The sequence below is a fragment of the Cucurbita moschata genome, unplaced genomic scaffold (genome assembly GCF_002738365.1).
Source record: "Cucurbita moschata cultivar Rifu unplaced genomic scaffold, Cmos_1.0 Cmo_Scf00011, whole genome shotgun sequence".
NCBI classification, from domain to species: Eukaryota; Viridiplantae; Streptophyta; class Magnoliopsida; order Cucurbitales; family Cucurbitaceae; genus Cucurbita; species Cucurbita moschata.
This window is the reverse complement of record NW_019268527.1, coordinates 1,395,844-1,412,676: the sequence shown is the minus strand read 5'-3', so window position 1 is coordinate 1,412,676 and position 16,833 is coordinate 1,395,844. Positions and strand designations below refer to the sequence as shown.

At 35.9% G+C, this 16,833-nt stretch overlaps 1 protein-coding gene and 1 pseudogene across 1 annotated transcript; both read left to right on the top strand.

Moving 5' to 3' along the window:
- Nucleotides 1–230: 230 nt before the first annotated feature.
- On the top strand, nucleotides 231–1,282 carry LOC111449978 (probable CCR4-associated factor 1 homolog 11). The gene has a single exon (XM_023090093.1). It carries the CDS (start codon nucleotides 396–398, stop codon nucleotides 1,236–1,238), a length of 843 nt encoding a protein of 280 aa, XP_022945861.1. The 5' UTR covers nucleotides 231–395; the 3' UTR covers nucleotides 1,239–1,282.
- A 6,927-nt stretch (nucleotides 1,283–8,209) lies between these two features.
- LOC111449667 lies at nucleotides 8,210–12,587 on the top strand (annotated as a pseudogene).
- Nucleotides 12,588–16,833: the final 4,246 nt, after the last annotated feature.

Below are 16,833 nucleotides of genomic sequence, written 5' to 3'. Positions count from 1 at the left end.
TAATTTTCTTTAATTAAAAAACGAAAAAAAGAAAAAGAAAATGGGGAATCAGCGTAAACACTCCACGAGGAAAGTGGCACGAAGACAGAAAAAGTTGGCCCACTAACTTCTTTTTTTTAATTATTATTATTATTATTTAAAAAAAAAAAAAAAATCGGCCCGGAGAGAACCCAATTTGGACCGAGTCAACTCGCTTAGTCTCCGAGTCAAAACATTTAATTACGCGTTCAACCTCACAATACACTGCATCCATCCTCGCACCTTCCCCTAAATCCCTCACTTTCTCCCTTTTCAATTTCTATAAGAACTTCATCTTCTTCCTTTTTTTTCTTCATCCAAATCTCACTCCAATCTTGTTTTCAGATCCGATCGGATCAAATCTCGAGAATTCGGCCATGGTTAGCCACGATCTCAACAACAATCACTACAAATCCATCAAAATCCGTGAAGTTTGGGCCTCCAATCTCGAATCTGAGTTCCAGTTGATCCGCGATTTGATCGATCACTTTCCTTGCGTTTCAATGGACACTGAGTTCCCCGGAATCGTTTTCACCGCTCCAACCGCGCCTTTCAACGCTCTAAATCGCTCCTCCTCTGATCATTACAAACTCCTCAAATCCAACGTCGATGCTCTCAATCTCATACAGATCGGTATCACTCTCTCCGATTCCGATGGAAATTTACCAGATCTCGGTACCGATGATAGCCGATTCATTTGGGAGTTTAACTTCATGGATTTCGATCTAGCGCGTGACATCTACGCGCCTGATTCAATCGACCTTCTCCGCCGTCAGGGCATCGATTTTGACCGGAACCGCGTGGAAGGAATCGACTCGTGCCGATTTGCCGAGTTGATGATGTCGTCGGGACTCGTTTGTAATGACTCAGTGAGTTGGGTGACGTTTCACAGCGCGTATGACTTCGCGTATTTGATTAAGATTCTGACTCAGAAGAGCCTTCCTAATCGGCTGGATGAATTCCTCGGCGTTCTAAGGGTTTTATTCGGGGATAACGTGTACGATGTGAAGTACATGATGCGGTTCTGCAAGAGCCTGTACGGCGGGTTGGACCGGATAGCGAAGAGTTTGAATGTGAACCGGGCGGTTGGGAAGTGCCATCAGGCCGGTTCGGATAGTTTGCTGACGTGGCATGCGTTTCAGAAGATGAGGGACACGTTTTTTGTACAGAATGAGGTGGAGAAACATGCGGGGGTGTTGTATGGATTGGAGGCGTTCTGAAAAATAGAAAAAAATTAAATAAAGTAATTTTATTTATTTATTTATTTGGTAAATCAATGGGCCAACATATTAATTATTTAATTTTTTAATTTATTGAATATACATATTTATATCGGTAAAAATAAAAAATGAAAAATATTAAAATAAAAAATATATAAAAAATATACCTAATCTATAAGCATTTGAAAATATTTTAAAATATTGAAATAAAAAATATACTTAGCATTTGAAAATATTCAACTATTTAAATGGATATACTTAGCATTTGAAAATATTCAACAATTTAAATGGATACTAAAAAATTTTAAATTTAAATTTATGATTTATAAAAGGTATGATTTATGAAAAATATTGAAATAAAAAAATATACTTAGTATTGGAAAATATTGAACAATTTAAATCTATTATTAAAATAGATTTAGAATAGAAAATTTTTTAAAATTATGATTTATAGATCTACTATTTAAAATTATGATTTATAAAATAGATTTAAAATAATCCTACATTTAAATAGAATTTAAAATAAAAATAATTCTAGAAAATTTTAAAATAATCCTACCTTTAAATAGAATTTAAAATAATCCTACATAAATAGAATAGAACTGAAGATAGAACAGAATTTTTTAACAGAAAATTTTGATAGAATAGAAAGAATAATAGAACAGAAACAGAATTTTTTAACAGAAAATTTTGATAGAATAGAAAGAATAATAGAACAGAAATAGAACAGAAAATTTTGATAGAATAGAAAGAACAATAGAACTGAAATAGAATAGAACTGACAATATAACATTAACATAAAATTTTTTGATAGAATAGAAAGAACAATAGAACAGAAATAGAATAGAACTGAAGATATAACATTAACATAAAATTTTGATAGAACAAAAATAGAATAGAACTGAAGAATTTTGATAGAAATAGAATAGAACTGAAGAATTTTGATATTTTTGATAGAAATAAAATAGAACTGAAGAATTTTGATAAAAATAGAATAGAGAAAGGATAGAATTGAAAATTTTAAAAATAATCCTACATTTATGAGATAGAATTGAAAATTTTAAAATAATCCTACAATTTTAAGATAATCCTATATTTATAAGATAGAATTAAAAATTTTAAAATAATCCTACATTTAAATAAAATTTAAATATGGAACAGAATATTTTAAAATAATCCTAGAACCGAAAGAACAGAAAATTTTAAATCCTACCTTTATAAAGATAGAATTGAATTGAAAATTTTAAATCCTACCTTTATAAGATAGAATTGAATTGAAAATTTTAATCCATTGAAAATTTTAAAATAATCTATATTTAAATTTTAAATTTAAAGATATGATTTATAAGATAGAATTAAAAATTTTAAAATAATCCTACCTTTAAATTTTAAATTTAAATGTATGATTTATAAGATAGAATTGAAAATTTTAAAATAATCCTACATCTAAATTATTTAAATGTATGATTTATAAGATAGAATTGAAAATTGTAAAATAATCCTACATTTAAATTTTAAATTTAAATATATGATTTATAAGATGGAACTAAAAATTTTAAAATAATCCTACATTTAAATTTTAAATTTAAATATATGATTTATAAGATAGAACTAAAAATTTTAAAATAATACTACATTTAAATTTTAAATTTAAATATATGATTTATAAGATAGAACTAAAAATTTTAAAATAAACCTATTTATGAGATAGAATTGAAAATTTTAAAATAATTCTACATTTAAATTTTAAATTTTAAATTTAAATCTATGATTTAGAGGATGGAATTGAAAATTTTAAACTTTTTGTAAACTTTTTCCTCATTTCTAATTGTACCTGAAAACTAGGTTAGCCGACCCACACATACATAAAAAAAATTTAGCCGACCCACCCATACATAAAATAAATTTTGGTTCGGACCAACCCAAAAATTTGTCCAATGAACCTGAAACTTGAACTGAATCTATTTTTTTCCAACCGTTAAAAAATTTCGGTTCGGACCAACCCAGAACTTGAACTGACCTATTCTTTTTCCAACCCAAAATGTTATCTAACCCAACTCTGGCTTATAATTGGGTTGGGTCGGGTCGAGTTTAATATATACTCCTATTTTTGGGTTCAACGCTTATAATTAGGATTGGGTCATATTTAATATATACTCTATACACTCTTATTTTTGGTGGGATAATTTTTCAAGATGTTTAATTATTTTTTATGATTAGAATTATATAATATACATAAAAATATGGTCCAAAACATTTAAAACATGTTTATATGCGTCACAATCCAAACATTTAAAACATGTTTATAATACATCACATCATATATTTGCATTGGGCATAAGTCCTAAATACAATATTTATCCAAACAACCTCCTCTATTCCTTAATCATTCAATTTATCTCTTCCAAGAGAGAGGTCAACATTTGGATACTTAATTTAAAAAGAAATTAAATAGTCTTCATTTTAACTTAGTCAAAGTTGGACTTTGACTTTCTCAAAGTCAAAGTTCTATTCTTTTATTCTTCCACTTTGAAGTAGAAATTGAGCGAATTCCAAACCATAAATAGTAACCATTCGTGTTCATAGTGGTTCGGATGACACATCTATTTCTGGGATTCAATTAGACTCTGGTGTAGTAGCTCTCCTCTCTTGAAATATAAGAGTACATACAAATACTTGTTGAGGTCATGATGCTAGTTAGACAACTGAGTTCGAGTTTTAATAATTTTCACTTGTCTCGACTAAATCAATCCATTTGACGATGAATAAGTAAATAATTAGATTTTTTTTTAATAAATGGAAAACAAATAAAATGCTTGGTTGGAAAGACTCAATTTCAAAATGGTACGTAAAGCTATAAACAGACCTATCAAAATGAGTTGGGACTTGTAGCGTCCATTAGCCTCGAGTTTCTCGGTGAAAAAAAACTCACATCTCTCATCTCTCTCCCATTCTCAAGTAATGAGTTAGATTTATGTACTAAAGCTTCAAACTTAATCATTTAATTTTAATTAAAAAAATTAATTATTTTATTTATAATAAAAAATTAATTTTCTAATTTTCAAAATTTCAAAAATCTAAAGATCCCACGACCGCCGCCACAAAAATTCAAGAGAGAAGTAAATGGGCCCACTTTATCCAAATATTTCCACGTGTCAAACCCTGATTCATCGAAAAATGCATCCAATATCCACATCGATCAAATCCCAAAGAAAATCCCACACCCTCCCTTCTACAAACGAACCGCACCACCCGAGCCCTTATTCCCACGAATCATCCAAAATGGCCACCGCCTTCGCCACCACCTCTGCCACCGTCGTCGGCCTCGGAACCTCCTCTCTCTATTCTCCTCCCTCCAAATCTCCCCGTTTCGCGTCTCCGGTCATCCACCGCTACCCGCAACTGATTCTCAACTCTGCTTTGAAACTTGATTTCCCCTTCTTTTCTTTTCGTCATCGCAGGGTTCATCAAATCCTCGACGCCTGCGAGGAATCCCTTTCGCGTGGCGGGCGCATCCGGCCAAAGGTTCACATCATAAGCGATTACTTCACTGGCGAGTGTGACAATCTTATTTTATCAGTTTATTGGGTTGGGAAGAGAGTCCCACATTGACTAATTTAGGAATGATCGAGTTTATAGGTAAGGAATACACCTCCAATTGCATGAGGAATATCATACCATTGTGGAGAGTGGTTATTCCTAACATGGTATCAGAGTCATCCCCTTAACTTAGTTATGTCAATAGAATTTTCAAATGTCGATCAAAGAAGTTGTCAGCCTCGAAGGTATAGTAAAAAATGACTAAGTGTCGAATAAAGGTGTACTTTGTTCAAGGGCTCCATTGGCCTTAGGGGAGACTCTTTAATGTACTTTGTTCGAAGGGAAGATTGTTGGGAAAGAGTCTCACGTGAGCTGATTTAGGAAATGATCATGGAATACATCTACGATGACTTAAGGCCTTTTGGAGAAACCCAAAGTAAAGCCATGCGAGCTTATGCTCAAAGTGAACAATATCATACCATCGTAGAAATTGGTTATTCTTAACATGATATCAGAGTCATGCCCTTAACTTAGGGAGAGTTTGTTTGAGGGCTCCATAGGCCTCAGAGGAGACTCTATAGTGTACTTTATTCAAAGGGAGGATTGTTAGGAAAGAGTCTCACATTAGCTAATTTAGGAAATGATCAGGGATATACAAGTAGTCGTCATTCCTTCTTTTTGGTCAAACTTCCGCCTAATTGAGAATGGTCACGGAAATTTAGTTCATGAATTCTTTTTTTCTTTTTCTTTTTTTACATTCTGGTTCCATTCATGAATATATTAGTTTATCTACGCATCTAAAAAAAATGTAAGAAATATATAAGTAGTCACGTGATTACATTGAAGGAGAGATTTTTTAATGTAATATGATAGCTACATCTTTCACTCGACGATTGGAGAGCGATGCTTGCTTGTATGATCGTATTTGATGAATTGTCATTCTAAGTTCGAGTGAAGGATTTCATAAATGTTTGCAAGGCATTTCCATCACGGTCAAAATTGCAAAAGATTGTTTTCAATTGTACTTGATGAAGAGAAAGAGTGTCATAACTCGAAGTAGTCGAGGAGTTTAATTAAGGATGAGGAGTTTAATTAAGGACGGATAAATGGACTTCTATTCCGAATATTAATTACACATTTCATTGATGATTGGAACCTACACAAAAATTATGAACCTTTTTCAAATAACTAATCATAAAGGAGAGACAATAGAAGCGAGCAATTGAAAAGTGCTTGCAATGCCGAGGTATTAATGGACTTTTTCCACAACACCTAAATGGTGTGAAAGTTATCTATTTATAATCAAATAAAATGAAAAGGGTAATAAATGGAAATAACCATAAATGGAGAGATACCATTAAGAAGACAATTATCTGCCTTATGATAAAATATCAAATATGATATATATGGCAAACTATAATTTAGTACTAAATATTCTTAACAGCAATTCATAACTCATCGAAACATATTTACCATCAAGATTGTTATACAGATTTTAGGATGATTTGGTTAGCTATTTAATATTCTTTGTATCGTATACCTATGTGTCATACTATATAAGGTAAGACTGTGTTCTAGTTCGAACTAATGGTGATAAGGAATCAACCCGAGGGAAAACTCTGATATCATATGATAAGTAATCACTACAAAGGAAGTAAGATTTAGATTACCTCGTTGATCGAATATCTCAAGGAAAAACACTTATTTGAGATTTGAATTACACCACAAACAAGATCGATCATGTCTAGCTTGAATGATTTTAAACATGCAATCTAAACTAAATAGAATTAAAAAGAAACTTAGCCCTTGGCTAAAAGAAAATTGAACAATTAGCCCTAATGATAAGGAATCACTCCAATAGAAAGTAAAATCCATATTAAATTGTTGATCGAGTATCTCAAACCAAGAACATTTTTTTGAGATTCGAATCACTCCACAACCAAGATCGATCATGTTAAGCTTGAATGATTCTAAACATGCAATCTAAATATTGCAAAGACTATTGGTTAAAAGAAAGCACAAATACTCATTTTACTGCATTTTTCAGATCTCTCTTATATGACGTACTAAGTAAATTTAATTAGCTACTATGTAAATTTAATTTAAAGTAAATAAAAGTTTTAAAATACATAAAAGAACATCACGACTCTAGATTATCATCCGCTCAATTTTTTTTTTGCGTGTGACGGTAAAACCTTGAAAAAAGATAAATTTAAATTAAAAATAAAATTAATCATAAAAATAAATATATTAAACCAAAGGCGATGACAACATTGACAACAACTTTGACGAAGAAGTGAGGAAAATGGAAGGAAAATTACTAAGGCGTGTTGCCTATAGTTATGTGTTAGATGTCTTGGACATGTTTGTCCCCTGTAGTCACATGTTGCATGTCTCAAACATGCTTGTCTAGGGCGTATTGTCCATTGCTACATGTCTATTCTGAATCCCTTTTACTTGTTTTCACGTGTAGTTTGGTCTTTACTATCCTTGTCATGTCAATATATGGATGGTAAACCGTTCACCAAATTCATGTTTATACTTGCTAATACCAAAATGACCCAAAATGTACGAGGGATGTGTTTAGTTGTCAATTCTTCCATTATATCTTATCAAAGTTGTGATTGTTGCTTATTTGCTTTTAGCCTGTAACATTACTTTCTTTCAAATTGTTTTCAACGTGTTTCCTCATCCACATTTTATAAAACATGTTATTACATATACCAATAAGGTATACATAAACTTTATAGTTAAACGTCTTGTTCGTCCCTTTGACTATCCCCGAGACTATTCGAGTTTACTGTGTTTGTTTGAAGGGAGACTCTCGATGAATGATCCGGATTTCCGTCTTTCACTTGGTAAAGCAGCAAAGAATCAGAATAAGATTTGCTTCTTTCGTTGTGGTCACGTCCGTTTGTGCTCCAAAGAGGAAGGTTTGGATCTTTCAATCTTAGGTCCATAAGATACCCAGAAGTTCAGGCATGAGACCGAGTTTACATGGAATTGCGAGACCGATAAGGGAAGGGGCGAAGCCAAGAAAGGTCAGGTAATATCGGGGAATAGAGGTGAAGGAGAGAAGAGCAGTGATTGAACTGAACGTTCCAAGTGCATCCAACAACTTGGTAAAGCTATTTTACGGTCTCGTTGCTTCGGGAATGATCTATCTATGTTGGATGACCTTTTTGAAATTTTACTAAGATACATGATTGAGAATAAAACATGTTGAAATGACTCGTGTTGGTTTATGGAAATAGTTTTTGCTGTTGGAAACCCGAGTAAGTAAACATGTTCCAAAGGATGCACGGAAATGTTGGACAAAACAATGAACTTTTGAACTTCTTACGCAAACATCAAACGTCATCTTTGGTGACTCCTCAACATGGATAAATCCAACACTCCACCGTTATTTTCCTTGAACGTACACTGCAATGGCACCAACAGAGAAGCTTGTCATCATTGGAATGGCGCCCACAGAGGAGCTTATCGCCATTGGAATGGCGCCACAGAACCATAGATTTCCGATTCTACTGTCCAGATATGCCTGACGCCATACGCGTTCTTTCGAAGCCTAAATCAATCCCCACGCGTCCCTTCACGTTTCTCGAGGCTTCAAATGGCTTCAACAAAATCCCATTTGACGTGCGACCTAAGAAAAGAATTCTTCTCGGTAAGCATTTTCGCCACACCAAAACCACCAACAATATACGATCCCTTTCCCTTTCCCTTTTCCTCTGTTTCTCCTTTTCCGTTTCGATCACTCGAGGTTGTTGCCAATGGCGGCGGCGGCTGCTGCTGCTGCTGCTGAGAATGGGATATCCAGGGAAGTGCAGCTTTCTATGGCGGTTTCTTCTATGTTTCCTGGTTTTCGGTTTTCGCCGACTGATGAAGAGTTGATTTCGTTTTACCTCAAGAAGAAATTGGAAGGCTACGAGAAGAGCGTTGAAGTGATTGTGGAGATTGAAATTTATAAGTACGAACCCTGGGACTTACCTGGTCAGTGTTTGCTTATATGATCTTGTATTCTTACTTCTGTCTCTGCATCTGAGCCCTAGGCAAAAACCCTACGTTCAACTTTGAATTTCTTTGAAATGAATCATCTATGGCTATTTCCAATTCTTTTGGGCTTTTTCTGGTGTTTGATTAGAACTGTTTGCTTTCTTCGTGTGATCAGCTAAGTCTATAATTCAATCCGATAATGAGTGGTTCTTCTTCTCCCCTCGGGGAAAAAAGTACCCGAAGGGTAATCAGACCAGGAGAGCGACTGATTCAGGGTACTGGAAAGCCACAGGGAAAGAGCGTAATGTAAAGTCAGGTTCCAATGTTATTGGTACCAAGAGGACTCTGGTTTTCCATACTGGCCGTGCACCAAAAGGGGAAAGGACAGAGTGGATTATGCATGAATTTAACGCCAAGGATAAAGCTCAGGTAAGTTTCTTTATGTTATTGGTGATCAATTTGGAAAATGTTGATAACTTTTGGAGCAAATTTTCTCATTCAACTTGTGGCTTGTTTGAGAAACTGTTGTAGGATAAACAATTTGATTACCCTGTTTTGCTGAATTTCCAAAGCAGCTCTTACTTTTGGTGGTGACCCTATGGTGATTTGGTGTCATCGTGTTACTTTTAACCACTCTGTCACTCGTTTCCATGTTGGATAAATATGTCTTGTATGGATTTTTTCGCCTTTATCGTCCGCCTCACGTGCTGAACTAGGAATCTGTCGAAGTATGGTGAAACTTCACTTTGAGAAGTTTATCTACTCTAGGAAAAAAATGCCTGATATAGTTTGAATTAGTATAGGAAGTGTTACAACAATTCGATTGTATCGATACATCTTTGAGGTCTAGGCTTTAGATTGTGTAGTGAATGAATAGTAGTGGTACATGGTTGTTTCCTATGTTTATTCTGAACCTTGATGGTAACTTTGCATGATTATGAGTCCAGTTGAAGGTAAATCATTGGAGCTTTTAGCAAGGGGCTTCTTAGTTGGGAGTCGAACTGCTGGTAAGTTCCATGCATTCATGTTATGAATTGATCTGCTTCAAGACGACAAGGAGTGATCTGTTTTGATAAAAAATCGAGGTCGAACAATCTGGATCTGCTTTTTTTTTTAAGCTTAGAATAAGGTAGGTAAAAGAAACCTAAAATTAATGGCTGGAAAAATAACATAAACAGAGCTAAAGCTGCAGAAAACAACTAGAGATAGAAGCCCAAAAAGAAACTCATGACCCATTATGAAATCTAAATCTAGATTTGTAAATTAAATGTAAGGCAAAAGCCCCCGAGGAGAGGCAGCCATGTTGAATTATCCTCGTTATCTGTGAGCAACACCCACCCAGAGTTCGCGTGTTCAAATCTTCAAGTGAGTTTAAGGGAAACCCTTGATGGCTCCAAAGTTTGGATCTTAGGAGCTCAGACTTTGAAAAAGAAAGAAAAAATTCAAGCGAAGTTTGAAGTCCTATACAAAAGTTAAATGAAGGTTTCATTATCTTTTTGAGCCATCGAACATCCAAGAGGTAGCCTCATTGGCTTAATGCTCACACTCAGTGATACCCACCTGGAATTTGTGTGCTTGAATCTTCAAGTGAGTTTAGTTAGGGAGACCCATGATGTCTTTAGATTTTAGGTTTTAGGGCGAGAACACACTTCGAAAAAAGAAAGTAAATGTTAAGCAAAGTTAGAAGTTCTATACAAAAGTTAAATAAAAACTTCATTGTCAACCATCATGAGTTGGCCTAGTGATCAATAAGGCCCATGATAATAATAAGTAGCTTAGAAGGAATGAGTTTAACCCATGGAGTGACCGGTTTCCTGGCAACTAAATGTAGTAGAATCGAAGAATTTGTCTTATGAGATTAGTTGAGGTGAGTGCAAGATGATCCAAACATTCACGGATATTAAAGAAACAAAAAGGCTTCATTGTCTTTTTGAACCCTCAAACACCACCATGTATGATTGTGAGCTTATTGCCCGAACTTGAAAGATCTTTTGCGTAATAGAATCTTATTGATCTATATGCTCATTGTTGTATGTGTTGATAATCATAACTGATCTAACCAACACATGCTTTAGGGTTGATTTTATTTATCATAGGCATGGATTACTAATTGGCTATGATTTAAAGCTAACTTAGTGCTTTGAGTTTTATACCATTAAATCCTCGAAGAAAAAAATACCTAATGTTGAAATTGAAGGGCCATTAGCATGCATACTTAATATAAACAATCAGGATTATCATGTATGGTGTTTGATTTTAACTTGGAAAAAGTTTGATAAACCACAGTGCAAAGTTGAGTTGATTCATTCATTGACCTTGCCTATTAATCTTATTGACAAGAATAGTTGCACTTCTTTTCGGGCACCTTGTATGTAACAGCTCAAGCCCACCGCTAGCAGATATTGTCTCTTTTGGGGAGAGGTTTTCACACTCTTATAAAGAATGTTTCGTTCTCCTCCCCAACTAATGTAGGATCTCACATTGTATATATTTAGTATTTTGAATTCAAACAAAATTGATGAACTATCTTTTGAATGGCGCAGGATTTTCTAGTTGTTTGCCGCCTTAGGAGGAATAATGAATTTCGTCAACATAGTTGCTCAAACCGAGCTGCTTCAAGCCAAATGAATTTATCCTCGTTGCAAGCTCATTCTGGCGAGCAGGTCGATTTTACATCTGAGTCCAATCAAAAAGATGTCGCAGAAGCTGCACCTGTGGAGTCTTCTGGTGATCAGAAGGTAAGTTCTAATATCCTGTCACCATTAGTCTTGTTGTTCGAAGTATATTTATGCCATGGATCTGTAGATTTCTAGGTACTCCTTTTACCGATCTTAACATGGAAACAATTGACTGTATATTCAAAAATTTCATCTCATCCCTTATACTTCTGAAAGCTAGAGGCTTAATGAGAACAATATAATATATTTTTGTTGCACCAAGATATATTTGCAGCCTAGATCATTTGATTGGACTGAAATTTGAAATGAGTACACTTGACGATATGAATCATTTGAAAAATAAACAGATTCGTTCTATTGCGGATCTCTTACAAGATCAATTCGGATTGACTCTAGTTCGTTTAAAAATATGGTTAGAGGAACTATATGTGGAGCAATTAGACATAAATTGATACCGACTCCTAAGAATATTCTCTTCTAGTACCCCTACACATCGACTACTAAAGCCCCACGTTGTTGATTCCAGGATTATGGTTCTGATGATTTCTACTCCGATATACTAAAAGACGACATTCTTAACCTGGATGCATCTGCGCCTTACAATGCTGCTTCGGATCTGTTCCCACTGGTTTTCCATAGATCAGATGCAGAGAGAAAGTACCAGCAGGACTGGAATGACTATTTGGAATGGCTACCGAACCAAGGCTGTGCAAATCGGAGAATCAGATTGAAATGGAAAGAAGCCATTGGAGCAAAGAAGTTGGAGGCTATGCAAAATGGTGATTCCAGATACATGGTTGAGAAATCAAGGCTATCATCCTCAGAACTATCACAAATCCAGTTGATGAACACTGCTTCTTCGGTTAGCGTTGTTCGGGGCTATGCTCGAATCGTGATATTTTCTTTGTTGATTTTGTTAGCTTTGTTTGTCTCGATTGGAGGTTTTTGGTATGCCTAAGGGACTCTACTGATCTTTCTATGCTAATGTGCCATAAGAGATTATTTTAAATGTGTAGTGTATATATATAGAGGTGTCAAATGTGGATTCTATATAATTCACAAAGGAAATTTTGAATTCTTTTAACAAGATTCATTAGTTGGGCTTTAGCAATCAGTGTTTATCAAGAGCTTTATCGGTGTTAATTGTGATTTGTATAAGTTGGGATTGGTTAAATTTACTGTGTTGTGTTATTTTGAAATGTTAACATACTACCCAATACTACCCTAGCTTCGAACGCATGACCTTTACACTCATGACCTTTACACTGCGGCGTTATCATTCATACAGGGATGCGTTACCTTAACTTGAGAAATAGGAGTAGCACAAGGTCTACGTGCAATCCAATCCAATTGACCAAGTAGCCAACCCACATGCCTTGTGTCATGATCGTATTTGACACGCTCACGACAAGCCTTGAGGGGAACCCAAGCCCTATATTCATTTTCACTCTTCTTAGTGACTTCATCATACCTTAAACAAGGTCTGTCTTCACCAACAAAACATATCTTGTGTGGAATCCAAGCTTGTTCGACTACACACGCCGCCTGCATGTGCATCTTTAATCTCCTTCGACCCAATCGACTTGCCTCAACACTAAGCCAAGTCATTCAACTAAGGTCTCTCAACGCAACGTCACATTTCAATTATCATCTCGATTCCCAATTGACATGACCTTCATGTCATGATGTTATCCCAAGTTTGGGATGTCATCCGATGATCATAGCTCGCTCGGTCTTGCCCATCGAGAATGGACCCATGTGTCGTTCATAACATCGGGACATCTCGAACATCCATTCATGTGTCATTTAGAAGATGCACCATCCTCCGTGGTCGCATCATGGCACTCATCTTGTCTTGGCCCTCGCGTAGCTAGTTGGGAGCCACTACTGTGTCGCTACCTTGTCTTGTCCACATGTGCCTCATAACTTGAATTCCATAAATGAACTAGCATGGACACAAGATGGTCTAATGTCTCGATATAACCCGAATGGATAAATGTTTGGAATGTCCTGATGATATGAATGACAAATAGGTCAATTCTCGATGGCCATGACCAAGCGAGCTATGATGGTTATGGCATCTCGAAACTTGGGATGACATCTAAATGAGATGCGATGTTGCACATTTAAAGACCTTGGCCCCAAGTAGAGGCAAGGTTGAACGGATGATTTGGCCTAGTGGAGAGACAAGTTTGTTGGGTCACAGAAGATTGAACATGCATGCACTTGCAACGTGTGTGGCCGAACAAACTTGGATTTTGCACAAGTTGTGTTTAGTTGGCGAAGACAAACCTTGGCTAAAGTTCGACGAAGCTACAAAAACAGGCGAAAAATGTATATGAGCCTTGAGTTCTCCCCAAGGTTTGTTGTGAGCTTGTCAAGATCATGACGTCGCAAGTTAAAAATGTACGACCACGACAGTTGGTATCAGTGCTACACTTTGTGTGTCTAGTCGGACAAGATAGTAAGAGAAATGAATCTCAAAGGTCGAATGACGGTAGCATAAGAGTGTCAAGAGTGTCAGTAATGATAGGGTAGTTGTGTTGTTAAGATAAAAAACGAGTCGTCGGTTGAAGCCAAGCTCATTTGTCAAGGGCTTTGGGTTCCAAATTGGGTAACATATGAGTCATAAGGTATACCAGGTCGATGTCTTCCAAAGAGCCATCTATATAAGATGAATAATGACAATGGTTGCAAGCAAAGAAGTCAGAGATCAGTTGAGACATGCACGGCCCATGTGCTAGATTATGCACAATACAACACTTTGTAGAGAGGCAGTCGAGTTTGAGAGAGAGCTCGAGAAAATGGGTTGCTCACCTCTTAAGAGTTCTCCAAGGAACGAGCACAAGTGAATTCCTTGAGACATCCTCTCCTACTTAAAGGTGGGTGGCTTCACAGATGTGAAGACCAACATTTACTTGAGAAGGAGCACCCGGCTAGATATAAAAGCAATAAAGGCAACAGAAGAATGAAGTTGTGGGAAGACCAAGAGAATCGTCAATGTAGTGACTGCCACATGAAGGAGGCTAAGACGAGATAAATGAAGTTTAGTGCCAATAACTGAAAGAACTATGTAAAAAAGCTTTAACTTTGCTTCAACGAGGGATGTGACCAAGACAAGAAAATGTTGTGGTTGGGCTTGCGAGCCCCATCTCGAGGGGCGTAAATAAACTAGCATGGACATAGAAGAGTCCAATGACTCGATATAGCTCGGATGAATGGATGTTCATGATGTCTTGATGATATGAATGACACATGGGTTTGTTCCTGAAGACCATGACTAAGCGAGCTATGATGGCCAATGACATCAAGACATATGAGTCATGTTAATTGGGAAACTAAATGAATAGTTGAGATGCGTCGCATTGAGGGACCTTGGCTCCAAATAGAGGCAAGGTCGGATCATATGACTTGGTCTAGTGTAGAGGCAAGTCAGTTGAATCATAGAAGATTGAACATGCACGCACAGGCCACGTGTGTGGCCAAACAAGTTTGGACTCTACACGACTTGTGTTCGGTTGGCAAAGACAAATCTCGCCTAAGGTCCAATGAAATAAAAAAGACGAGCAAAAAAAAATGTACATTGAGCTTGGGTTCTCCTCAAGGCTCGTCGTGAGCATGTCAAGATCATAACACCACATGGTTGAAAATGTAGGACAGCTCAGACGTGTGCAACCCAAAGCCCAACAATCTAGTCCAGACAGGTGCACACGCAGGTCATTCCCTTCGGCGCCAGTTCAGCTCTAGACAGCTTCGGTCCTATGCACCAGCATGGATTCAACTATGGTTTACACACTTAAGTGCGGTTCAGCTCTGGTTCACACGTACAACTCTAGTTCACGTCTATTTTAGTCGTCCCAGCTCAGGTTCAAGCATATTTAAAGTCAATTCAATGTTAATCCTACTAGTGCATACTGGTTTAGGGTTAATCCAGTTGGTTCAAAACGGTTTAGGGTGTTTTTGTCTAAATTAATCCCAATTTAGAGCTTTTTAGATCAGTTTATCCTTAGTTTTAGCCCGTTTAGTAACTTTTTTTTTCGCAGTTTAGGACTATTGTTTAAAATTAATAAGTGTTTTTAGTATTATGGATGAGTTTTAAGATCAATTTCTCGTATGCTTCAAGGGTCATAGGTAAAATTGGTCTCCAATAGGGTTTACCTAAGCAATGGTTGGCTCACGAGAATATAGAACATTTGGATTAATCTCTCAGTTGGACATCTATGAGCTTGATTTGATGAGCTATTTGATGTATGAATAACACGTATCATGATGATTCACACGTACCATGGTGTTTTAAATTATGAGCTGTTGAATTGAATGAAGATGCGATGTTTATGCATGATTAGCCATGATCATATATGTTATAACATGGCCAATGTAAAGCATGTTCTATCATGACATGGATTACTTCTCTAGTCATGCATAGTACAAACATGTGCGCAAGAATGCCATAGTCCATAGTTAGGCCCCATAACCCATAGTTAAGCCTAAAAAGGATGTTTGTCGAGTTCGAATAATGAATCATTTAAATACTTCTTTTTTTCCTTAAAAACAATGATCTTTAATTGAATGGAGACTATGGAACGACGTTTCTTACAGATAGTTGTCTACACTGAATAATGTTTAAATCATGTTTATTTAGTTTATGGCCTCCTCAAAATATTTGAATTGTAGTTAGTATTTCATGTCTTAATTAGCTTTCTTGGGTTTCCAAATGCATTGTTCTTACTAGGAGATTGACCAAAAAGCTTTTACTGATTGAGAGTGGAGACTTCCTGAGAAAAATATGTGATCTAATCTTGGTTAAAGACTCACTAAGCCCCATCAAGATACCCATTGGATATTCAAATTGGAAGAAATTCTAAATGGCTTCCCTTCCCCCACAGAAATGAACAGTTTGTGGCTGGAATCTTCCCTTCAAATCAACCCGAAAGGCCATATGCATAAATGATACAAACAACAATCAGTTCTGAGAGAACTTAAGATCCAGGCATTCATGATCCCATTTGCAAAGTCCAAGCAGGTAATAATAATTCACCAGTGTTTGGAAAGAGTTCCATTGAGGAACCCTAATTTGTTCTTGATATAAAGAGCTATAATCATCGTCGGTACGAAGCTATATAACAGGAACAAGATTTAAACCAATCATAATAATGTACAAAGTACGGATTCTAGGCTGTAGCATCTGTAAATTGAAAAGAGGTAGAAGAATCTGAAGACGGCACCACAGTGCAAAAGAAAGTTTGTGAAGCAGCAGAAACGGTACTATTTTGAAATCGAATTCGAAATTTGTGAGATAAAATCTTGTATATTATCTCTTAGCAGCAAGTCCATGCTTTTAAACAGAAATACTACAGAGATTTGATAGAACTGGATAATAG